The sequence below is a fragment of the Tachypleus tridentatus genome, chromosome 9, assembly GCF_004210375.1.
Source record: "Tachypleus tridentatus isolate NWPU-2018 chromosome 9, ASM421037v1, whole genome shotgun sequence".
Classification (NCBI taxonomy): domain Eukaryota; kingdom Metazoa; phylum Arthropoda; class Merostomata; order Xiphosura; family Limulidae; genus Tachypleus; species Tachypleus tridentatus.
This window is the reverse complement of record NC_134833.1, coordinates 98,058,751-98,086,339: the sequence shown is the minus strand read 5'-3', so window position 1 is coordinate 98,086,339 and position 27,589 is coordinate 98,058,751. Positions and strand designations below refer to the sequence as shown.

General features: G+C 32.0%; 2 protein-coding genes across 6 annotated transcripts in view; one reads left to right on the top strand and one right to left on the bottom strand.

Moving 5' to 3' along the window:
* LOC143225835 (cytochrome P450 4V2-like) overlaps positions 1-1,481 on the top strand; it is a 50,151-nt gene extending 48,670 nt beyond the window's left edge. Inside the window, exon 11 of one of the 2 annotated variants that reach the window (XM_076455936.1) lies at positions 1,345-1,481. In XM_076455936.1, coding sequence (XP_076312051.1) covers positions 1,345-1,382 — 38 coding nt within the window. In that variant the 3' untranslated portion in view covers positions 1,383-1,481. The remainder of the gene's footprint in view (positions 1-1,344) is intronic. The other variant, XM_076455935.1, reaches the window with a different exon arrangement.
* Positions 1,148-27,589, bottom strand: part of LOC143225836 (transmembrane protein adipocyte-associated 1 homolog) — a 62,564-nt gene continuing 36,122 nt past the window's right edge. For all 4 annotated transcript variants that reach the window (XM_076455937.1, XM_076455938.1, XM_076455939.1 and 1 more), the window contains 3 exons: positions 15,162-15,242; positions 14,047-14,176; positions 1,148-7,527 (listed from right to left, as the gene is read on the bottom strand). In XM_076455937.1, coding sequence (XP_076312052.1) covers positions 7,312-7,527; positions 14,047-14,176; positions 15,162-15,242 — 427 coding nt within the window. In that variant the 3' untranslated portion in view covers positions 1,148-7,311. The remainder of the gene's footprint in view (positions 7,528-14,046; positions 14,177-15,161; positions 15,243-27,589) is intronic.

Sequence of the window (27,589 nt, the reverse complement as noted above, 5' to 3'; positions counted from 1 at the left end):
GATTCAAGGTTTCCATCTAACTACATTCCTTCTTATACAAAAAGTATAGAGCTAACTGGTGTTTTACAAATTACAATGCTTCAGAGTATGAGTTCTAGGTTGTGGCCCTTCACAAACCATATCAGAATTTGTCACAAAGAAAGAAGCAATGCACAAGATGTACAATACAACAATCTTTATAGATAAAATTAAATGCTTATAATGAGTGCACTGAACTTGTAAAAGAAGTGTGAAGAAACCTTTAAAATATTGTCACCTACAAGTTCAATGTGAATCCCCTTTCACAAAAATTAAATAAAAGAACAGTTAAAACTGAAAAAAAATCCTGAAAGTTACACGTTAAAAAACCAAAATTGCTACTTTAACAAGTCCCAAAGTTAAACCTAATTAAGATCTAAATCTGAATGAAAAACTCAACACTGTGAAAATCCCTGCTTAATAAGGGAGAACCAGGCTTTAAATACAAAACAATGTTGCAAAGAAACCCAAGTTAGTCCTGCCACACTCCTAAAATATATGACCTACAGCCATACATGTTCAAGCATGGAAGTCCTGGGCCTTTCCCTGATTCATTAATAGAAAGGGCAGTCTTCCATCCCAAGAAGTCATGTCAAAGTAACAGCTATCTTACTTGTAATAAAAAAAGCCTAATGACCAATTAGAGTTTTGTGTGCATTTGTATAAATGAAGTTAAGTGTTTCTTTCAGCATACTTCTACCCTGAAACCAGGCTGAAAGAAAACAGATCCATAAAACAATTTAAACATTAAGTATGGAAGTAACTAATACATAATACTGTTCTACACCACAGTACTAAGATTGCTAATGCAATGTACCATTCTGTACCTCATTGGGAAGATCTAGCTATTGTGTGCTTCATTTATTCTTGGAATAAATACCACATTAAAGTTTTAAAATGAAGCAAACTTAATCCTCAAATAAAAGTATGTTTAAAAAGCTGTGCCTATAACATATCAGAACGTTTATATACAAACCAAACATCTTATTTTATTAAGAGTTGTCAGTGGTTTTCAATATAGATGATTAGCCAATAACTTTTCTCCAATATATTACACCTTCAAAAAGAGAATTGTTTCAGTCAATAGTACTGCTGTACTTATATGAATGAGGATCTGCAGAACACAAAATAATCTAGTAAACATCATGTTTTATTTGACATTCTTGTATTTTTAACACACTCAAATAATGTCAGTTTATGAATAAAAGCAAATTTGTTATTATTATTGTGTTACTTCTGTACAAATAACAAGTAGAAACTAAGTTATAAAAATTCTTCTATATATGCATTTTGAACAACTTAATAAATGTTTTTTTTTTCCCACAGATTCAACAAAAGACAGATCTTTCTCCATTTTACCATGAATACTACTAATGAACTGGAATATAGGGAAATAAAATAACGTATTTTTTTCATAAACATTTGCTTTCCACCACCATCATCAAATAAAAACAAAAGATATTTTTAATAATTATGAACAATAAATTAAGTGGAAATGGAAAAGTATACTTCTAACAAAACAAAATAATTTAATAATAATTAGCAACTTTGTACATTTTTGAATCTTCTTGTCAATTGCAAATTTACTTTAGAATATGCTGATGGTTCAGAAATCTTGTTCAAGTTCATTTAACCTAATTAACAATCCATACTTTTTCATCGAACTACTTGTATGCAAAACAAATTTAACTGTAATTGTTTTCCCTTTCCACATCTTCACAAATATCAGTACTTAATGAAGTAATTTGGAAAACAAATACACTATTTTTCCACTGACTCATCACAAATATCTTACCTTCATTTCACTGATATAAAAACAAATTACAGAATTAAGTGTTCTTCTTGAAACAAAGTAAGAAATTAAAATAAAACAGATTAAGAAGTCCACTGATACCTTTTACACCAAAATCTTTTATAAAGAATATTTTTCAAGAAACAAACACACATCAATACAAAATGTCTAAATGTACACATGATTAATAACCAGTAGAAGTTTCATATTAGATATGAGAGAAAATAATTGTTACTGAGTTATCTTTCATGGCATTTCTCATTTGAGGATACTTTTGACATAAGTATTTTTTTTATCATTTTAAATATGCACAATAAGTGAAAGAAATAAAAGGAATGAATTAGAAAACTCAATGAATTTAAATCTCTGAAGTTTAAACTCAACAATATAAAATAATTTCAGGGCAACATAACTACAAATAAAGAAAAACTTTCATATTTCTTTCACAGATGCTGTCTTAAAGACTGTCCTAAGTTAAATAAACAATGGTATTGAATGATTATCTAATTTTTCTTTGAAAAATTGTTCTACGTAGAGCAAATGCTGTGACAGGCCTTCCTACTGGCCACTGCCAAAATATAGTCTGTTTTAAACGTTCTATTCTTGAAAACCAGGAAGCAAATCATTGTTCCACAAACCAAAATATATATACATATATAAATTTAAATTTGACTAAAGTTTTAATTTCTATATGTATCAGTAAAAGTTTCATGGAAAATCCATTACACTGTGTGTAATAACACAATTTACCATGCTTGAATAATGTTCTTAATGAAGTCTGAACTATTCCTCTCAATAAAAAAATTCTACAAAATTGTTACATTTTGTCTGATTTGTATTTAGTAAATATGGTCACATCATGACTATAGTATCAAAAACTTTGCAGCAACATTGCATTTAAAATACAGGTTTTCCTTAAAATTTTCATTTTTTTTAAAGTGCTTGGATTCAGTAATATCAACATATGAAATATCTAATATTAATTACAATTCAGTTTAGCACATATTTAGTGTTTACACAGCCCACCATCTTTACGATCAGATTTAGCTACATTCATGCAACTGTTCCTGGTTAACAAAATCTCAGTTATCTATGTTAAATAACTATTGCATCTTTGATATGCAACATCACTGATGATTGTAGAATGTGTACACATTCAGATGATCAGAAACTGTGCAGCATTGAAGATGTGTACCTATCCTAATGATCTTAATGCTGTATAACACTGAAGATTTATACCCATCTGGACGATCCTAAGTTAAGTAACTCTAAAGATGTTTACCCATTCTTATAATCCTAAGATGTAAAACACCAAAGGTGTATACCTATCCTGATATAACATTAAATAAATTTGAAAATTCTGATTATCCTAAACTGTGAAGCAATTATCTTTACCCATCTTGATAATGATTATTTTTGTAACAATAAATAAATAATAGCTTATCCTAATTAACGGAATGTTTAGAAGTGCCTAAACTAGCTCTGTAGAGAATCTTGGAATCTCTTGAGATGGACACTTGGTTACCAGTGAGATGTTTCACCAACAAAACTCAGTAGGAGAAAGATACTGTCAGTAGTGAGATTTTTAATCACATAAATACAAACAACAAAAGTCAGTAGGAGATAAGTACTGTTAGTATTCAGTTATTTAATTACAATGGAAATACAAACAACAAAACTTGGCAGGAGATAGGTACAGTTACTAGCAAACTTTAATGGCTAAAACACTAGCAAATGGTGCAGTTAATAAAAAAATAATTTTTATAATGTTTAAATACTTAACATTTTTAAGCATTCCAAGTAAAAAATTAGAGAAACACAAAATGAATAAGATTAGTAGTACAGTGTTACTTACCTACATTACAGATACGAGGTGAGTTACACAATACAGATAATTATAATACAAAAATAAATATTAATATTCAACAACTTTACCTTCTACTATTCAGTTGAAACAAGAATAGTAATTCTTTTTTCACCTATTAAGTTAACATTCAAATGACAAGCACAGGTATTGTTGTCATTTTCTATCAGAATTACTAACCAGTTTGCATTATCAAATAACTTACTTCTCTTTACAATGATTCTATAAAAGATATACTTCTTTTTTCAATGTAAATTGGATATTTGACAGAGTGGACCAAATTATTATAAATTTAGTTTATATGCAACATTCATAAAACTAAACTGAACCTAAGTTGTTTGCCTTTTGGGCTATAATTTTCACAAATACAGTTTTACACTCAAGAAACATTGACTGCAATGCACACACACCAATATGTAATAATAATTTTAAATTTAAAATTACCATTGGTCACATTGAGATCTACTACTCCATGAACAAGTTCTTTACTAAATTTAACATAAAGGTTTCTTTTCACTAAGTGTTTAAATAAAAAAAAACACACACACACACAATGTATACATTTATTATGTAATCTTTGTAGAAACTGTAGTGCCTGCCATAACTCATCTCTAATCACATTGGTTCTTACAACTTCAATCAATAACATTCCCATTTATTGTTTTACCCATCATTCCACCTTTTGTTTTATAATACCTGATTCCCTGTACTTCAAGTTTTCCTTCTTCAACATTTGTTTCTTCTCACAAAGTGTCCAAATGGGAGTTCTTATCTATAGTTTTACAGCACCTGTTTTATTTTTATCTCAGTTCAATGTATTCTCAACACTCTCATGTAACATCACTGTACAAAACTGTTATCCTTTCATCATTCTCCCTTTCAACTTAACATTTACAACGATAAGCAACTACTTGGAAAACTGATCTGTGCACGCAAAACTTTCATCCTCTTGTCAAAAAACAATCGTAACACACAATCATTATCTTAACCATGCTCTTTTTCACCACTGTTAACATTCTTTTAATTGAAACATAATTTCCCTTGATGTTATTCATTAATCTTAAATATTCTAATTGCTCTACTTCTATATTTCCCAAATTATTAATCTCCAGACTAGTTTTATCCCTTCTCCAAACTTGTGTAACATTTTCCTCAGAATATCTTCCATGTTAAAAAATATTACGCAATGGAACACATCTTTCACAAATTACCTTTCCAAATCTGATCTCACTGCCAGTTTTTACCAGACTCATGACCTTTGTATAACTTGCTAAAAAAACTAAAATGTCTGAGATTCCATCCTTTCATTTTCCCCCTCACATCTTGCATTGACAAAATGTTTTGGTGTAATCTATGACATACAGATATGACCATGTTACATATTTTTCACAATTATCTTAACATCAACAGGTTGAAATGTTGGTCTCTGGTTCATTTTCCTTCCTTAAAAAATTCTTGCTATTTTGTTATTTCCTCCCTCATTTAATCCACCATTTGATATATGAATATTTAAGTAAGGTTTTACTTTGTATGCAAAACTAAACAAATAATTTACAGCTTATGTTACTGGCACTAATACCTTTCATACCTCCAACCATAATCTCATTTCTTCATTTTATACATCCTGTTTATAAGTTTGTACATTATATCAACTTATATTTCTCCAGATGTTTTCAGTAACTTTGCTAGTAACTCAATGTTTAGGGCTTTTCCACTTCAGTTGTTTTATCACCTTTCTTACTTCATTTAATTGTGTTGACTCTTTTAGCACCAGGCATTAGTGCAGTTCATTTCATTCATATTTCACTGGTTGGTGATTTATAGAAATCCTTACAGACATTTTTCCATCTTCATCTTCTCTCATTAGAGTCATTTCTCATCTTTATTTTTTATCACATTAATCTTGAGCTAAAAGTAAATGTTTGACAATCTTGTAACTTCATACATCTGCTGTGAATTTGTTTTTCATATTCTTCTATTTATCTGACCTTGCATATAATATCTTTATCCTTTTGGTGACTTTTATTAAAATCTCCAATCAGCTGTCTATAGTGTTGTTCATTTGCTTTAAATTATTTATTTTTTACAATGTTTCTTCCAATATCCAAGGTGTACAAGGTATTTTCCTCGTCAATTTCCATTAATGATTCAAACTTGTATCTGAGAGCTAAATGGCATCTAACAGTTTTTTTTTTTTTCTTACAGTTAAATTTTGTTCTTGATGGTTCCTTCTTTTGGACTTTAAACTTGATATTAATCTTCACATGCAATTGTTAATCACTTACACAATGATAGTCTTTTCCCTAATACATTTGTCATCCATCATTGCCAGAAAATGTAGAGTAATTGATGTTTCTTTGGACAGTAATGAAGCAGATTTATTGTTTCTGATGATATCATTTCTGGAAGTTACGATGATATTGTTATTATCAGTTTTCCAGTGGCCTTGACCTTTCCATTTACTCCTGTTGCTCTCAAAATACTACTTTGTGTTTCTCTATCTTCTCTATCCTTAAATATAACAATATTAAGTTACTTTCTTGGACTGATTTCTCCATTTGTCTTCCCTCATACATCCAGAATAATGTATTTTAAACAGCTCTGACCTAATTATCTTTGTAGTTTCAGTTATAACTCATATTGGTTTCATGGGAGAGATAACATGGTAGGATTTTAACACCCCCCTTCCACATTTGGATGGTCCTTGGTTTGCTGGGAGCTCAACCATTCATTTACAGATTTTTTTTTTTAACAATATTACAGAAAAAAGCTAGTACACAAAAAAGTACAAGAGCAAAGAAAGACAAAATGAATGTGAAATATCTAATGTCAATGCAAGACAAGAGTTGCATTAAAATACCCTTCCAAGTCCTGTAGTCATGATTATTAGGTAATGTACGAGGAATATATATTTGAAAAGTTTTATCTGTGTATTTTATCAGTGCAATGAAGGTTCCTTTAACTTAAGTTTCCTATGAAACAGCTTTAACATTTTACACTCTATAACACAAATCACAGTTAGTGACAAAGATTCAAACTTTTCATTTTTTTAAATATAAATTAGACAAAACTATAATAACTTCATTTGAAGATTTTAAATTTTGATAAATAAAATAATGAAATTTATTGAACTAAGCATATATCATCTAGCTACCATACTCTACTAAAAATGTGATAAACATTTTTCATAAACAATGTATGACACATTTGACTCACTAGTCTCACATGTAAAGGTCTAAATAAGATAGAGCAATAATTACAAATATTAAAATTTTCCACCAAAACAATAAGTCATTCTTGTAAGTTGACATGTTTTTATAGAAATATTACCACAGAATAAATAAATTTATAAATTCCTGATCTACGCATAAGCACAAAGAGACAACTCGGATACATTCATGTATTTAAACTGACCACAAAAATTAGTTCTTTATAAACATACATGTGTACCTGTATATCAGAAAGGGTAATTTGCAAGCTAATCAGACAGTAACAAAGCTTTTCTTAACAAATGCACATTACACAATCAAATATGAGCTCCTCAAGCAGATATTCACCAAAACTGAGCATCATAACTAAAAACAAAGGCTAAAACTTTTGGTATATTTACAAAGTTATTTAAAGATTTTTCAAATCACTAAGGGGCAATGTCATTTGTTGCTCCTTTCCACACAGCTGCTTGATGTAACTGAGAGGGTTGCTGACTGTAGTTTTGTGGTGGTGAGCTATTGATGGTTCCCATACCGACATTATCATCAATTCCTGTGAAGCTGTCAGGAGACTGGAGGGAATGGATGTACAAAGGATTAACATTGGCTGCATCAAACTGGGTGCTGTCATATAGTGAGTTGTTCTGCAATGAATTAATTCATATAAAGCATATAATCACCTGCTTATAATTCTCATACTTTATGTAATAATGCATTATAAACAGTTTTTAATATTTTTTTTTAAATATGGCTGTTTGTGCCATAAAGATTAACCCAGAACACACAGCTAGAAATATCATTCCTTGTTACTTAGTTTTATAAAATCTTCAAACAAGAACATCCACTGAATAATATCACTGCTTGTCACTCAGCGTAGTATCACTAATCAAGGTAGGTAGGTAGGTATTCATTGTTTATTGGCACAAAGCTACAAGGCTATCTGTGCCAGACAAGATGTAGTACAGTATAGGTATAAGGCAATTAAGGTAAAAAGTAAAATTAGGAACTACTAAGAAGACTGAAGCAAGAAGTACATCTTTGCTGACAGTCACCTGAAGTTGGCCTTTCCAGTCCTGGGTTCAGTTTAAAAAAAAACAACTAAAATGTGTAAAATTAAGACTTTTCAGGAAGATTGAAGCAACAAAATCAAAATTGCAGTCAGTCACTTGAAGTTGGCCTTTCCAGTCCTGGGTTCAAGTCAAAATAAAAATTGAAATGTGTAAAAGAAATCATGCTAAAACACTATATAGTCAGTTAAAAAACCTTAAATTAAGTGTAAAAGACCAATGGCTCTTAAAAATGTAAAAACATGAGTGAGATGGGCAGTATCACCTATAACATGGGCCAAAGTCAAGGGCAAACCTGCCTTACAAATATCTTTAAAATGGTGTCGTCGTTCTAGGTTGTAACGACGGCATGCTAATAAAATGTGGATGATTGTGATCTGAGTGCCACATAGACCACACACTGGTGCAGCAGTATCAGATAAAAGGAAGTGGTGGGTTAAAAAACTGTGACCAATGCGTAGCCTTGCCAAAACAACCTCCTCTCTTTAATCCTTACAGAAGCAAGAGGGCCAAAGACCTAGAGAAGGTTTGATTTGAATAAGCTTGTTATTGTGTTGCTCATTCAAGGTTGCCTGCCATCTGGTGTACAGTCTGGATTTGATAACTGGACCATAGTCCATGTATGGAATGGGTACTGGGATGATAGATCCAGAACAGACAGATTTTGCTGCTCTGTTGGCCAGCTCATTTCCACAAATACCAACATGACCTGGTATCCAAAAGAATTGGATGGAAACAGATGAGAGAGAAAGATGGGCCAGTTTGTTTTCGAAATTGATGAGAAGAGGGTGGTGACCATCATGGAATGATTTCAGGGCCAATAGACAGCTGAGTGAGTCCGTATATATTGTACAATTTGTATATTGCATTATTTCAATAAGATTTAGGGCAAGAGAGATGGCATACAATTCGGCAGTGAAAACAGAAACTGTAGGGGGGAGTCTGTGTGCCACAATCGAACTGTCACAAACCATGGCTGAGCCCACTGAGTGGAATGGATGGATCATATGAAAGATGTTCAGCAAAGTAAGAGCGATATTTCCAATTGGGTGTATCTGCTTTCCTCAGATGACTCAAAGATAGGTTACAATTGGGGACAGTAATCTGCTATGGTCAAATAGGCTGATTTGAAGAAACTGCAATGTTATTCAAGGATAAATCCAAATTTTCTAATCGTGCCAGGATACGGAGACTAAAACGAACAATGGCAGATTATCTGTTATTAAAAAGTATGGTCCACTGTGGTTGGAAAACACAACTCCAGGTAGGATGCTGTGGTAAGGATCAAAGTTTGGAAGCATACATTAACGACAGTTGCAAACAGTGAATATATAGAGGGGGTTCATGAGATTCCATACAGACTTTGCATGGAAGAAGTACAAAAAGCTCCAATGCAAAGTTAAAGCCCTTGGTGAAGGACAGGATCCAACATTTTCAATGCTGAGGTTCTGGGAGAACCATAGACCACAGACCCACAGTCAAGTTTGAATCGGACGAGGGCATAATAAATTCTGAGCATGGAGTATCGATCTGCTTCTCAAGAAGTAGAAGAGAGGACACGGAGAATGTTTAATGCTTTGAGACATTTGATACGAAGTTGCTTGATGTGCAATATAAAGTTTAATTTACAATCAAATATATGACCTAAGAACTTTGCCTCAGGTATGACAGGAAGTACAACATCATCAAGACCGAGTTTTAAATCTGGGTGGATTTCCCGTTTGAGGCAGAAATTTATACAAACAATTTTAGAAAGTGAAAGTTTACAACCATTTACCATAGTCCACTTCAGTATCTGATAGATTGCAGTTCGTAGCTGCCATTCAATAAACCTCATGTTTGATGACTGACATGAGATGTGAAAGTCATCAACAAAAAAACCGTTTGCAACTGTAGGGGGTAGCTGTTCAGTGATGGCATTAATTTTTATAATGAAAAGTGTGACACTCAGAGCCCTCAGGGACTCCAAGTTCCTGTGGGAAAAAATGAGAAAGTGTTGAGCTCACTTGGACGTGGAATTGGCACTTCATTAAGAATTGCTGGATGAAAAGGGGTAAGTGTCCATGCAATCCATACAAGTGAAGGTCTCGTAAGATGCCATATCTCCATGTTGTATTGTAAGCTTTTTCGAAAAAAAACAACAGTAACAAGATGTTGTTGCCTTAAAAAGGCTTCTCTGATTGATGTTTCAAGGCAAATTAAGTGGTCTGTCAGAGAGCATTGTCTACTGAACTCACACTGAGTGAGTGAGAGGAGGTTGTTTGATTCAAGAAACCAAATGAGGCAGACATTAATTATCCCATCTACGATCTTACTGAGACAATTTGTCAAAGCAATGGGAGTGTAATTCAAAGGAATTGTTGGATCCTTCCCAGGTTTCAGAATAGAGAATATGATAGCTTGTTGCCAAGCTTCTGGATAGACATTTTCTTGCCATACCTGAGTAAAGACAGCTAGGAGAATAGTAAGAGAGTTCTGGGAAAGGTGGCGTAACATCTCAAAATGTATATTATCAGGTACGACTGATGTATTGCCAGACCGATGAATAGCAAGTTTGAGTTCCATCAGTGTAAGAGGGCGATTGTAGTCATAGAAATGGTCAGTTGAAAAGGAAAGAGGCAGATGCTCCACCTGTGTTTTAATGGCTAAAAAGGAAGGGGATAAGTTTGAAGAGCTAGATACACGAGAGAAGAAATCCCCAAGAGTATTGGCAATGCTCTGTGCATCTGCAACTTCATGGCCATCAGATACTAAGATAGAGAGGGTGCCAGAAGTATAACTTCCACTCACCCTCCAGATCTTATCCCATACAACTTTTGTGCTGGTGGTCGAAGAAATGCTGGAGGTGTATTTAATCACAGATTCCTTTTGGCTTTGACGTCGAACTTGCTGAGCATGTGCATGGGCTTGCTGAAATGTAATGTTGTTTCAAAGCATGTGGTATCTTCAAAATTTATCCCAAACACGCTTCTGAGTTTTCCATGTTATAGAACAGACAGAATTTGACCAAGGGCGGGGATGCCATAGGGAACATGTCGAGGTTTTAGGAATGCATCGAGTAGCAGCTTATATAATACTGTTGGTTATTGCTGCTATACAATCATCTATGGATGATTTACATAAGATGGCAGGATCAAGTTACGAGAGAGTAGTGAAAGAAGGCCAGTTGGCCTGGACCAATTTCCACCAAGGTACATGGGTCGGGTGGTACTGATCACTGCTAATCTCTCGTAAGATGATGGGAAAATGTTCACTACCTCGTGGATTAATGTGAACCTCCCAGGAAAAGTGAGTGAGTAGCGAAGGGGAACAGACAGAAAGATCTATAGCTGTAAATGACTGATGAGGTGGATGAAAATGTGTAAGAGACAGTATTGAATAGAGCCAGGTTGTGGTTCAGGAGCATATGCTCTATGGCACGCCCTCTCAAATCAATACGGGAGCCACCCCAGAGGGGATTATGCCTATTGAAATCTCCCAATCGGGGTAGGCAGTTGCTCAATGATGGTATCGAAGTCTGATTGATTATAATGCATTTCAGGTGTAAGGTATAGAGACCAAATAGTGATGGCACAACCCAAGGAGACACGGATGGCTACAGCCTCCAAGGATGTGGTCAATGAGAGGGACCAGCTGGGCACATGCTGATCAAGCAGCAATGCAACTCCCCCATGTCCCTATCCTACACATAGCCTGTCGTTCAAGTATAATTAATAGTGACAGATAGTAACTGTATTTGTAGGGTGTAGAAATGTTTCTTGCAAAGAAAGACATATGGGATGATAAAAGTCAATCAGATCTTTGATGTCAGTCACATTTGATTGGAAACCTCGACAGTTCCATTGGATTAGTGTGGCCATGTGTAATTATTTCAGAGGAGAAGATGGTAGAGGGTCCTACTGCTTACGAATACATTTTTTTTCTTTATTGGATGTCGGTCTATCGCCCTATATGGATCCTGCTCTAGCTTGAATGGTCAGGTCTGAATTTATCAGTACACGTACTAATGATTGAGGGTGCGGGCGAGTTGTTTGTTTAATTTTTGGGGTATCAAGAGAGAGAGACCCCATGAAAACATCTTGACTTGAAGAAGGTGAAGTTTGGCAATGACTGGAAGATGTGGTCAGGACAGAGATGAAAGGAGACACTGATTCATGAACTGTGTTGATTTTGGAAAGTGTTTCATTAAGATTTGCTGGTGAAGATTGTGTAGGGGATAGGGTAAGGTCTATTTGGACTCCTACTGTAGTAGTGGAATGGGTTACAGCAGTTCTGGTCAGAATAGGTAATAATAATTTTCAAGCCTCTGTGTAAGTGAGATTGTTAACTGTCTTGAGACATTGTATTTCCTTTTTTATACCCATTTAGGGCAAGAAGTAAAATAAAAAGGATGCATACCAATACAGTTTATACAATGTGATTCAAGTTGGCATTCAGTGGCATCATGGTCTTTACCACCACAATGAGCACAGGTCAAGGAACCACGGCAAGATTGTTTTGAATGACCAAATCGTTGACAATGAAAACATCATACACGATTAGGAATATAAGGTCGCACCTTACAATTCAGATATCCTGCTTTTATTGTGGTGGGAGGACATGGTACAGAAAATGTTAGTATTAGAACATTTGTTGGTTCCAGAATTCCATCTTTTCGAGTGAAGATTCGGCATACTGCTATGACACCTTGGCTGGTGAGACCTGCGAGGATCTCTGATTCAAGGACAGTTCTTAAATCTCTTTCAACTATGACTCCTCTGGAAGAATTCAAAGTGCAATGAGGAGTAACTTCAATGGGTATATCCCCCAAGGCTTTTAATGTCAGGAGGAGTTTGGAATGCTGTGATGAAGATGTTTCCACTAAGATGTCTCCCAAACGTAGCTTTTTTACTGACTTAGGGGAGCCAGCAAGCCCTTTTAAGCTCTTCTGATTAAAAAATGGAGACATCTGCCCTAGAGGTTTATCACTCAAGGAATGCAAAATTAGGAATCGCAGGGCAGATTCAAGTGGTGAATTAGGCTGTACAGATTTATCAATGCGTGGTTGTTTTCCAGTAGTCGGGTTTTTCTTGATGGTTTCAAGTTGTGTTATTTCTGTTTTAGGAGTATCCATAATAAATAGAAAATTTTTCAGTGCCCACTGACCTCATCCACCATGGAGCCCTACAAGAGGATGCACTACAGCATCTTAAGGGCACTGTAGTGATGCCAGGGTTTCATGAGCACTATACCTGAACACCAGTGTCAGACACAATGTCCACAACACCCGTTGAGAACGTCCTATGCTAGTACTCAGTTGACCCTAGCTCAAATGGACTAGTCGATTGATCCTGGGGGGGGGGCACTCCAAGATTGCCTGTTTACAGGAATTTAAGGCCAAAGTGGTGTGTTGGAGTTGAACCCCTCGACCACCAGGATTCTCTGTTCCCCTTTACGAGTTACCACGCAAGGCAAACACGCAGGTGGATGTTTAGATCCCAGAGGAGGTAAACTGTAAGAACAGAACCTTCTCTGTAAGGTCGCCTCACCACGTACAGGAATCCACATCAAGGGGCACTAATCAAGACCACCAATTCTAAATATGTTTTGTCACACTGCTTTACAATACCTTTAAACAGAACACCCACTCTAAATGCAACTTACTGGTGCTTAGATTTATATAATCTTGAAAAAAGAACATTCACTCCAAAATATCATTCCCTATCATTCAGTTATATAACACCTTTAATCCAAGATGTGCATATAAATTAAACCTGTATATTCATCTTAAATTACAGTGAAACATTCAGTTTTGTCATGCATTTTAACTTTGTCCTCAATACCATCAGTACACAGATTTTGAAGTAACAAGTTTCTGTATGAAGAATAAACTCACAAGTTTACTGCATTAATATATGAGAATTCCAGAAGGCATAGATACTATATAACAAAAATGCATAATAAGATCATTACTTTTACATACAAATTACCAAATATTATTATAAGCTACTTAAAAGTTATGATTTCTCAAAAAAACTTAGAAGTGAATGATAAATTTTAAAACTGGGTGCTTCACAAATGAGGTAATGATTGGTTTAATTGACTAACATTTGTTACCTGGTAAATGTAATCTGAATCTGTCTTTAGTGAGGAACATGAAAGTTGATGTGGTAAGCTGACATTATCATCTTCAACCACATCGTCCACCTGAGATTTGTAGGAGAATAAAATACTGGGCTGTGACACACTATCACAGGAAAGAAACAGATAAGGCATTTTAATATTTTTACATGACAATCAAAGTATATTACATATTGAAATATAAAAAAGAAACTTCACAGAACAAACCAAGTTAATTTACATCTAATACTGAACTTTACAGTAAAATTAAGTTCTTAAAATGATTGATTTTTCTTGAAAATGCTTCAAAGTAAAAGTTATTAAATGCTGGAAAGAATAATTGTAACAAGCATAAAATAGGATTATCACCTTAATTATTTTATTTGGTAAAAAGTATTAACTAAATAATATTTCAATTTTACAGTTACAATAAAAAGAAATTAGCATTTAATAATGATATTACATTTTTGTTTACTTAACAATTGATTTAACATATATAGAAAAAAATATATTACTATTTTTTTTATCCAACCTGTCTGCACTAGAAATTCTTAATGTGATATATCTTATTTGTTAAGCCTAATGGTAAATAAATGTTACAAACACAATTTCCAAAATTGCTTAAGTGGTTATAAAAATATTGCTAACAACAAACTCAAGAGCACAACTTCATTGAGCTAAACCTTTTGATTCTAGTATTTATTTATTTAATATCTAAGTCTAGAACCATACTGTGCTGAAATCTGTTTTTCCAAATTTTATTATTACCGAGATGACAATATTCATACATAATCAAGAATACAAGTAGCTCATAAAAATCCTAGAAACTGTATATATAAAGTATCATTCCTAAAGCCAAATTTAGAATGTTGATAATTTTAGTTTAATAATTCATCTGATGTTACAATTAATATTACACCAAATTTAAGTTGTTTTTTTAATTTGCATTTCTCCTGTTTTATCTTTCACAATAAAACTGACTCAATATGACAATACAAAGATAAGAAATACAAAATAATTTAAACTCATGAAGAAGGTTCACCGTATAAATATGTAGGATTATGCCATCAAACAGTATCAGAATAAAATTTTAATAAACACATTTAAATTACCTGAAAAACCCTGCCAGGAATGTCCAGTACACAAGAGGAGTGAAGATTGTGAAGTAAATGTAAGTTGTCACATCTACCACACTAGAGTCCACAAAATATTTAAATTATAATTTAGTTTTTACATAAATGTGCACAAGATAATACTACCAATAGAGAATAACTGTTATAAAGACAAAATAAGGAATACAAACAACTTAAGAAAAAACATGTACACCCTTGTGCAAATTAAACAAATGGTCATTTTACAATATTTTCAGCATGGCAGCCAGTGTAGGCTCAATGGACCCGCAGATTTCCTTTAATAGTCATTTTTTCACACAGACGGCATCATTAGCTGTGTTGTGCAATACGATCAATCTATTTTTGGGATATATGACAAAATTTTGAGGAATATTATGTCATTCGAAATTGCGTTAGAAGGGCAAGGAGACCAGTCAAAAACCAACTTCTTACCAACTCAATGAAGAAAAAATGGTATCAATGGGGTCTGAAATACAAGAACTGGATGCAAGAACAATGGAAAAAGGTGTTATTGGGAGGAGACATTTTTTCATACAGGGTCAAAGAAGTCTGCATGTTTGCTGATCACCAGGTGAGAAACTTTGAAAATCTCACATCAATCGGTTCGTAAAACATCCCTTGAAGATGTTTTGGGGCTTTTTCAGCTACTATGGTGTCGGAGGCTTACATATCGTAAAAAGTATGATATGAGGACCACAGTACATCGAAGTTTTGCAGAGAAAAGTCATTCCATAATTAAAAAAGAGATTTCCAGATGGATCTGGCATTTTTCAGCAAAATCTGGCTCCCTGCCACACATCAAAACTTGTGAAGAATTTTATGACTACAATGCGAATAAAGATGCTGGACTGGCCTTGAAACTCTCTGAACTTAAATCCTATTGAAAATCTTCGGGCGATTTGTAAAGAAAGACTTTGGGGAAAAGACTGTACTATGAAAGATAAGCTAATGGAGGCCATAATTGAGGTGTGGTACCGCGATCCAAAAATTAGTAAAGATTGCAGTTAACTCGTGGACTCGATGCCAAAGTGGATTAACAATCTTCTGAAAAATAAAGGTGGTCATATCATGTATTAATTTGTAATTTTTGGATTCTTAGAAATAAAATGCAAAAAATTGAAAAAAATCATTATTTTCTGTCTTGTTACAATTAATTTGCACAAGGGTGTGTGTGTGTGTGTGTGTATATATTACATGTTTATTATGCATTTATGTATCTACAAAATATGTTTACTAACTACAGACACAATACTTCAGTGATCACAAACACTTTTAAAACAACTGAAAAAAACTTAGTTCCTGAACAACAAATAAAAACATATATAAATGTCAAGTATTCCCTTCTTTTGATTATTGTTGTAATGCTTGCAAATTAATATAAAACTTTTTTAAACTATCTTTTTGTTGGTTAACACCATTATTAAATAAACTACATAGATTTTTGTGAACTCTTTTCTATTCTGCATTATAATTTTACTTTTATATTCATGAAAAGACTTATTTCTCAATAAAACTCATTACTCAGCTTCTTCAACCTGCACCAAATCATATAAATACTGGTTATTGTTTTTTTTAGTTTATCCTACCATTATTTGAATATCTCTACTTACCTAAATCTATGTTCTATTATACACTTATCCTTCCATACTCTCATACTCTTAATTAAAAGGATAACTGCACAAACACTGTAGCCTTATAAGTTTATTGGATTGTTTGTCATTCACTTTATCATCACATACAAAAATTTGTACCTGTACAAAATGTGCAAGTCTTACATCTGAACTGAAACAACAAATTCCATTGGCCACGTACTCAATTTGAAAAATAAAATTGTCTTTGCTAAAGATGGCTTTTACCTTGCCTAAATCTATATTTATGTCCCTTAGTTCTATAATTCTCACTGTTAAGTATGAAAAATGTTGGTGCATTAGTATTATCAAATCCTTTTACAATATTAAACACTTCAATCAGATATCCTTTAAATCTTCTCTCTTCAAAAGAAAATTTGAGAGATTTCAACCTCTCATCATATGACAACCCTCCATCTCAGGTACTATTTTACTAACCCTACTCTGAACCCTTTCTAAAATTCAATGTTTTTTCTTAAGATAAGGAGCTCAATACTGAACACAATACTCTAAATATGGCCTACCAGTGACCTATACAATGAAAGAATAACCTCTTTAGATTTGTATTCAGTATTTATGAAGATACAATCCTTCTATATGCCCTACTACTGGTAATAGCACACTGCTTGTATGGCTTAAGAGGCTGATCAACCATTACACCAACATCATTTGCTTTCATGACACTCCTAAAGTTATTCCAATCCAAATTATAATAACCCACATGTCATTTATCTACCCAACCCACTAAATGATCTAAATCCTTTTGTAAAGCAGCAAAATCCTCTTCACAGCCAGCAACACCCAAGACCTTGATATCATTAACAAATTGAAGTAATGTATCGATCATTTTTATGTTATTAATGTAAACCAAAAAGAGCAATGGGTCCTAAAGACTGAACCTTAGGTACTCCACTTGCAACATTAATCCAGTTTGACTAAACTTCATTTATAACAACCCTCTGCTTTCTTCCATCAAACCACCCTTCTATCCAATTAGGTAACTTATCTCCCATACCAGAGAAGTTTCTTTACAAGTCTTTCATGCAACACTGTTAAATGCTCTCCAAAAGTCCAGATACACCAAATATACACCCTTAACATCATCTGCATATGCAATAATGTTTTCAATATGTGGTTAATATTATATATGTCAAATGCTGAAGATGTTTTTACAGTTTTACTTTATTATGATAATTGCATGAATCCAGTTTTGTTTTTTCTATTCATTATTGTCCTGTCTGTAATAATGGTGATTACTTTAGTCTTGAAAAAAAACCCAACAAAAACAGTATTTTTTTGTTTAGCTTAGTGCAATAACAATATAAGATGTTACGGTAAAAGTAATAAGAGTGCAAAAACTCCATCTTAAATGCTCTAAAAGTAAGTTACTATACAGTTAATGTTTCCAGTTCTCAATTTTATCATTCTAAACAATATTTGAGAGTTTGGAAAGAATTATCAAATTTCAAAATCACACAATCTTTTGTTTGAATCTTTAAAACATTAATTATCAAGGATTTCCAATTAGTAAAACAAGCTAATAACTTCAATTACATTAATATACACACACACACATTTATAAATTTCTTTTAGAAATAAAATATTATTCACAATTTATGAAAAAACATTAAATATGACATCAGGTTAAAAAATTACCTACAAAAACAAATGCTGTGACTTTTATTATTCTAGGTATATCTTGATTGAAATTAAAGTCTTAGCTCTTCCTTTAAAAGTCAAATAAGTCCAATAAGTTTAATTCTGAATATTATTTTCTACACTTTAAACAGTGTTTACAGTTCTTGTCTAAACATGAGAACACAATTTAGTGGAACAGCTTAAGCTATTTAAATAATTATAACTCCAATATTACCAATTTCTGAATATAAGTAAGGAAGATTTGTTAATACTGATGAAGATTATTAATAATATAGGTATTACTGAATATAATAAAAGTATTAGTACAGTTATTTTGGATAAAATGAAATATATAAATGAAGTTCAAAGTTTGTCACATCTCTAAACACCAGCTACATCATAAATTTCCATTTTTAAATTATTTTAGTTTATAGCTGTAATGATGAATTCAAAAGTGAGTTCTACCATAAAAAACATTTAGTAGTCTTTCTTTCAATTTTAAAAGTTACAACAGAGATAGCCCTTTTAGTAGTTTTGTGCTTAATAATAAACAACTTTGAAAGTTATACATTAATTGTTCTACATGAGAGTTGAGTGAAAATAATAGTTCTATGTGCACACAGAATCTCACAGACCTCTTAATATTTCATAAAGAGTTTCATAATATCCAAACCCTTCTGTGTTAATAATGGTTTTCCCTAATTATTTCATTAACTGCATAATTGATGAGATGGACAATTAATTCACTTACAAGCATCAGTTACATTAAATAGTTTTCTTAGTGTGAAACTTCAGTTTCTTATATATATCACATACTGAAGTTTAAAAATTACAAACTGTTCAAAATTACAGTTAAATTCATTGTGTCAAAAAATTTAAACATGTCTCTGTTTATTCCACTTCCATTTAGCTGAAGTATTAAAATTATGACTTCCTAATCACAATTTATTAATCCGTAACATTAACTGTAATAAATTCATTTGTGGCAAAACTTAAAAATACAAAATTCAAAATATCCTTTTTTTTCACTTTATTTTAGGAATGACTGCAAATAGGCAACTGAAATTATCTTAAGAGCTTTAACCCTCCTCTCTTTTCACAACTGCTTTTGTTTAACTTCATTGAAAAAACATCAAATCACCACAAGGAGCTGCAGAAAGTTTAGGTTACAACAACTTTTCAGGTTATATCACACGATTTCCCAGACTATGTGTTCTTTATGTATTAGTTAACCCTTTGAGTAAGCAAATAAATTTCAAGTTAGGTTAGTTTTTTAAATGCTTTATTTGTCCATTAAAATTTTTAGAATTTGATGTTTGATTTAGTATTTTTCAATATAAAAAACCATTAGTTGTACTTCTACTTAACTTTGCATGTACATGCAAAATTAAGGCAGAAAATTCAAGGATGTGCAAGTATCCTGAGTGTAACATTTTGTGACACCTTGGTGTAAATCCGTAACACCAAATAGCTATAAATAAAGTTGTACACATCCCTTTATAGCATTTAAAAGGTTAATGAAAATTTTTTTTTCAATTACAATTTTTAATCTAATCTGGTAAGTTTTCAATTTTAGTTACTTCTGTTAAAAAATATAATTAAAAATAAGCATTAACCTTCATCAGTACACACTAAAATATCCATCTTTCAGCACACCTGGAGTCCATACAGACCCTGCATATACTTAATGATCATAATGTTGAAGCTATGATTTAGATGTTGAAAAGTTACCATACTGGTTTCTCATAGCATTGTGCAGATAAACTGTAAAAACGACTGAGAACTGTAAGTATATAATATGTGATTTATTATTACAAAATAAGAAATTCATTTATATACACTTTCTCATATTCAGAAAAAAGCGAATGTCACCATTTACATATTTCATAATATAGGGCCTCTTATACTTTGACATCTCACAATTAAAACCAATAAAATACTGAATGAAGAAACAGATTTCTTGAATATGCAATAAAAACACTAAATTGTATGAAAATGTGCCTGGGTTCCAACTGGACTCAAGGGGGTCAAACTGCAAACTTTGTTTCAGAGCTAAACTAATACCAAATTTTGGACAACACAAACAAAACTTATCCTGAGTGAACATAAAGTGTTTCTTGTATCTTTTACCAATCATTTTACACACAATCATCACACTGTACATTGGGTATGAAGTGATCACCACAGACATGGTTTCCACATGCACTACAGGTTTGATGGGCTTTCCTGTCTGCAATTCTTGGGCAAAAATAACATTTTTTTTGTTGCTAGAACACCTTGATCAGCACGCTGTCTTATCTCAAGCCAATTCTAGGTCTACAAAGGCAGATTTAACACCTTTCTGCATTGCACAGGGACTCTGGAGACACCTCTGAAGTTAGTGGTGTGAATTACTTCACTTCAGGAGAGATCTAAATACATAATCACTGTTTATCATAATGGATAACCTCCGCATCCATATACTTATGAAGAGACAGAGCTCCAAATCTGTACATTACTTGTGGCCTGCATGGACCCCATGCAACTTTTTATTCAGAAAAATTATGCAAAACATTGAAAGTTTCACTATTTTTGTATCAGAGGATAATAACATGACAGTTACATATAAAAATATTACTTGCCAATGAAAAAATATTTATCGTCAGGGTCCATATGGATCCCAGGCGTACTGATGAAGGTTAAGAGAAAAACAAGAACTTGCCTTTAGTCTAGGCCAATTTGTAATTGAGTTCCTACATTCTCAAGCCCTTTTTTTTTTTTGTAATTATGTTGGCTATTCAAAATATAATTCATGTAGCTTTCAGATATGAAACTAAAAAACAAACCACATACTCACTACATTTGATTGTATGAAAACTACTTTATTGAATTTGGTTTTCAAACTAACTTGTAAATAGGTTAAAAGTTTCATTACTTCTTTGATAAATATCATTGTTCATACCCACTGGGCTCAAATAGGAAATTCACTTTTAACATTTATGGCTCATACAAAACAGACAATCATGCAATTTTCTTTGCCTATGAATTATATATAATCCAATCAAAAATGTCAAAAACAATTATTATTATTAGCACTTTTTAAAAGACAGGATGTGAAAAGGTAGGTTTAACTTTTTGGTTTACACCTCAATAACATAAGGTTACATGCTGTAAATCTATATTATGCTTTAACAATATCTATAGTATGAGAGCAAATTTTTTTCAAACACAAAATATCAAAGTGTTAGAAATAAAATAACCTAAAATGGGAAATACTGAGCAAAAAATTGTCATGAGACACAGAGAAGTGAATATTATGAACTTATGTAAATATTTCCTTTTGAAATTAAAAAAAATTAAAACTTTTATAACATTAAGATGTTTTGATGCCACGTTTATTGCCATAGATTGATAATAAAGTTGTTTCCCACACTTGCTGAAGATACATGCACAAGTCATGGAGTTTTAGGGAGTTACACTGAATTGATTCATTATTATGGTATTTAAATATGCTTGGCATCAAAATTGAGCCAACAATCCAAACTCTAATATCATACAAGTTTTACTTTCTCACTTTTATAAGGCAATATTTTTTTAAAAATCAATTTTTCCTAATATGAGAGTTGTGAGATTTACATTCTAGGTATCTAATCTTCTCTAATTTATTTACCACCTTTCAGTGAAGTTCAAAATTTTATGAAATTATTCATTATAGCATTCTCATATCTCAGGTGAAGCACAAGTTTTTAGCATTTGGTCTTATTTTGTTATACAGCCAAAAACTAGAAAACAAGCTCCCTCTTGCCGTACACACTTGTAGCGTATTCTCTTTATACAGATTGCCAATAGTTCTGACATTTAGTACATTATTTACAACCAGTAGAAACCCAATATTTTAATCCATCAAATAATATATTATATTCCATTGTTTTCTGTACAGAAAATTGTCTCTTCCCTTTTCATTTCAAACCTTATTACTATAAGAAACACATTCACGAGCTTAGATGAATTTTCAACAGCTCTTGCTGCATAGTTTGAAAGCCAAAAAAGTTGCAATAGTTATAAGACATTGTCTGCTTTTTGCATGTTAGTATTGTGTTTTTTGGTGCATTATCTAATTAAATAAAATACTAAGTACAGTAGTAATATTGGTATAAAAAAAGCAGGGTTAAATTTCATTGACAGTCAACCCAGGTAAGTACCATATTTCTTGTTTTTCAAAAGTATTCTTTATTCACAATTATAAAAGTAACTTATGTGTAAAAATTAGAAAATTTTTAGGTTAAATAAAAGTAGGTTAGGTGAAATTGAGAATAATAATAAAATTTTTTCACACGGTATACTTGTAATCAATTAGCAACTAACCCACATATCAGGTAATTTTATAGGGTAGCATGAGCTATACATTTCAAGTCATTTAAAACTTGTGTGTCGAGAATATTAGTTACAGTTCAAAGGGCTGTAAAATAATAAAATTTAAGTAGAAACAGATATATAAATGTTCCAAGTTTAAAGCTATTTAGGATAAAAGTTACAATCTGAAGTCATTCTAGAGAAAAAAAGAAAAGGTAATTTTTCCTTGATGGTTATGATGCTGGTATTAATTGACCAATCTTATTTGGATTTCAGGTAGAGATAATAACAGATAAAATAAACAATTTTACTGAAAAAAACTTAAGTTTATTTACAAGGTTTTGAGATTACACACATAAAATGAGGTTTTCAGATGAAGTATTTTTAATCTTAACATGAAACTCACTTTGCAGATGGAACAGTCAACACTGAAAACGTTAATAAAAGTACTTCATTAAAAACTGTCTACAAATGAATTATTGATTACACAAAGCTTCTGAAATTTTGTGCAGGTACACAAAATATATTAGAATCTATAAATGTCATGAACTCAATCAAAAAAAAAAAAAAGAGAGACTTAACATAATGCACCCATAAGTCTACCCAAAGTGGCATTATACCGTCAAATGGTTGGGAATTCACCAAAAATCAAATATATAGGTGATATACATCTGAACCATAATGAGCATGCTCACTTCTGGGAAATTGTTCTGTGTTCTAAACCTTTTGTTTTACACCCAATCATGACGTATAGCTTTTATACTTTTAGATAATATCAGCTACATCATAAGATACTTAAATATATACAACTTTTACTGAATATAACTTATTTTAACAATACATAATATCCTAGTAACTACAACCATTTCAGTTTAAGCTTTTCATTCTCTTGAACACATCCATTTAAGATTAATTCTTTAACTATATTCACTTATTTGCCCACATATACATTACTTTCAATATCATAGTTACTATAAAACTTAAACTGTTTCTCTTCTGTTGTTAAAAACACAGCATCTCTCAAAATTAAGCAATTAATAAAACTGGAGGCATATTTATGAAACCCTTCATGTAATGCAGTAAAACCTTTTTTTGCCTGTATATGTCTGCATCACCCAATTTGTCATTTTTAATGCTATAACTATCACTTCTTGTTAGATATACATCACTGTTTCAAGTTTAATGCGAGTATTATGATTTAGAATTTATATAACAAGATTGTTAAACTTACTTTTAGAAGCAATAATTTATTGCAAGTTCGTTTACATAACTGCTTACAAATCGTAGATTGTCTACTTCAATAATTATAAATTTGCAAATGTTATAGTATTGTCATTTTACTAGGTTCAACCAAATTTTTCTCATTTTAATTGAGCATTATTGCATCATAATATTTTCTGGTGTGCGAAACATTCTTGATTGATACTGGAGTATAAATATGCATCAAAAACAGTTGGTTATAGACTGAATGAGTTTAGCCATAAAAAAAGCCAATAGCAGTGATTTCTTAAATTGAAATCATCACAGATTTGTATTGTAATAACAGAGTACAGAGGTATAACTGGGTTGTCATTTGTGTTATAAAGTAATCAAACTTGTTTGTGTTATAAAGTAATCAAACCAGACTGTGTGGACTCCAATTATTAAAAAAAAGAAAATAAAACAAAAAAGGATGTTCAATTATTTGAAGTTCTGACAACCATGGAAGTCAACAGTTTTAGTGGTAATTTAAAGCAAAATTATTATAGTCACTATTGTCATAACAAAGCAGGAAGAACAATTCATCTTGTCAAATTGTGTTTTTAAAGTAACTAAATTATCTTGTGTGAATTTTGATGACAAAAAGACTTTAAACTCTGAATACAACTATGGTTACCAATAATGTAAAAAAATATATATGTATATACATTTGACTTGTTTTAATATTATTTTAAAACAAGTGGACTTTGTTCATTGCTAAAATTTATTGTCAACAAGCCAAGCCATAGACACCTGTTGTAAATAATCCAGCTCATACATTAAAATTAATACTTTTGTTTATCCAATTACTCATTACTCAGTTGACTATGTTTGTCAGTTTATTTATTCAGCACTTTTGGCTGATTTTAAGAATATCAATTTGTTTATTCAATACTACTTTTGAAGCTATGGTTATCAATTCTGTTTATTTAGTACTCTTTGTTAAAGCTATGGTAACCACTTCTGGTTATTCAGTATTTTTAATGTTTTGACTGTCACTTATAATTTTTCAGTATTCTTAGTTGAAGTTACAAAGGGTGATGTTTTTAAATTTTTAATAACACATTAAAAATGATTGAAATAACTTTCTTACAGTGTAGACACTATCTACACCCATACATCATGCACAAATTATGCACATTACATCACAGCCAATATTTTTTACTTTACATTATTTAGCTAACTTTTACAACTTAGTTGTGTTCTGTAAAAAAATTACCTGTTTTCCCTGCAAATGTGATGTGTTTTTAACAGAACTTGTGATAGGAATATGATTTTATCACTACTGCTAAAAACTATTCAAAGTCTCACTTAAGGGTTTCTGGCCAAATTTAAAAAGGAATTTTAGTCTTTTCTTTGAAATACTTTAATAAAAAGTTTGTTTTTTATCAAAAATTATACACCTTTGATGCTTATTTTAATCCCTGATATATCTAGTTTTTGCTCTAGGTTGTAAACCACATGTATTGCATAGGTCTTTCACACTAAACACTTCAACCACTTGTCTTTCACACTAAACACTTTCAACCACTTGTCCACATTTTGCTCTGCCTGGAGTTTTTTCTTTAACAGCTTCCTTAAAACTACCATTCATATTCTTCATGTAGTTGATTCCCATTTCTTCTCAACCCATGTTTCAACTAAAGCAATAAAGGATAAGCATAATCCCAAAACATTATTTTGTTATAAAATCCTGTCACATTCCAAAATATTAATTTTCTCATTGGTTAAAATCTGTTTTCCCTTTATTTTTCTGCTGTTTCATTTCAAAGGTCTTCTCTTACTTTCTTCTATACTTTTCCATATATTATTGCTCAATTTTTCCTCCTGCAGAAAGCTCTCTGCTTTTCTTTCTTCAAAACGTTTTCCTTCTTGTTTACTCAACTTTCACCTCTTTACATATACACATAATTTCTGAAATCTCTACTTTTGCTCCTGCATCCCTGACCACCTGGTGTAACATCACTTGAATCTTTCTCATATCAAGTGCAATTTTCATACAAAAGTATGGTTATCCCTTTCAGCTTCTCTATTGATGTGAATAATTTTTCCTTTTCTCTCCTTTCACTAAAGTTAACTACAATTGGCCTGTCTCTCCTTGTATTTTCTTTCCTACTTTAAAATAACTTGGAATGTGCATATAATCATCATCTCTTTTTACTCTAACTAAATGTTCACATTGCTCCCTATATTCTTGATCAGGTCCTTTAAGTTCTTTAACCACTATATTATTCCATTTTGAACAGTTCTTATGTTTTCAACTTTACATTTTATCTATATTATGTCCTTGTTCATAATTATGACTTTCTTCTCTAATTCTCTTCCTTTTATTATTGTACAGTAGTCTGGTTGTATGATTCCTCTTCAAAACAAACCAAAATGGAGAGATATCAGTGCCAATCTTCTATTGCAACTAATTCCTGTTCTTCTACAACTAAAAACCATTGCAATTTATTACTTAATTTTAAAAACAGGTTTCAAAAATAATCAAAATTCTTACATGGCAATTACCATTGAACTCTCACAAGAGTGAGATAAGGAAGTTCATTAAGCCCAGTATTTAGTACTTTTATCAATGATTGGGAAGATGAATAGATCACAAGGAATGTTGGTGGAGCTGTTATTGAAAATAAATGACCTCAAATTTGTAGATGACACTGTTGCACTAGCCAACAACAAAAACAATATTAGAGAAGTGGTTAAAACTTGTAATAAATGGGGAAATAAATGATTTAGTTATTAATCTGAAAAAAACTGAATATGGTGGCATTCTGTAAAGAAAAGTTTAGTAATGAAGGTAAGTGGACATATAAAGGTCAGTCTGTTGAGGTGTTTAACAAATACAAGTACTACGGAGTTTGGTTTTTCTACAAATAATATTCATATAACGCATTAAGTAGCAAAGTGGAAAGGATCACTGATACAGTGTGGAGTTGAATAAGGAAATGTGAGATAGAAGAGAAACACAAGAAGATGTCTTTTTAAAAGTTTAATTCAGAATCTTTTATTGTATAGAGTGGAAGTTTAGGGCTGAAATGGTAACAAAGTGCTTGAAAGATGCAAAAGAAAATATATAAAGATAATTTTACGTTTGACAAAAATACAACCAGGTTGCTGTAAAGAATGAAAGTGAGAGGGACAAGTATGAATTATGATGTAGTTAAAAAAGTATGTATTTATTATGTTATTACGATTTTCAAAATGAGAGAAGATAGATACCCAAAGATCTGCTTGAAAGAGATGAAACTAATGGACTGTACTGAAGAACCTGCAAAGCTTACTTTGTTAAATGGTTAAACCCGATAGGAAGTGGCAAAGTGATTCAGCTCGTAAAGAAGCCCCCTATTGGAGGAAACTGTGAGAGCAATATGAGAGATGCTTTAGAAAATGCTTGAACAAGAAAGCCAAGTAATGTGGATTGGAACTGATACTTTAATGTACTGTGAGTTTTATAGAGACACTAAGAAGTCAAATGGAAGAGAATTACTCGGTCAGCATTAAAAGTAGCAAAATCAACAAAACTGGATAGAAAGGACTGATGTAAAAATGTTCACAAGATGGGGAAAAACT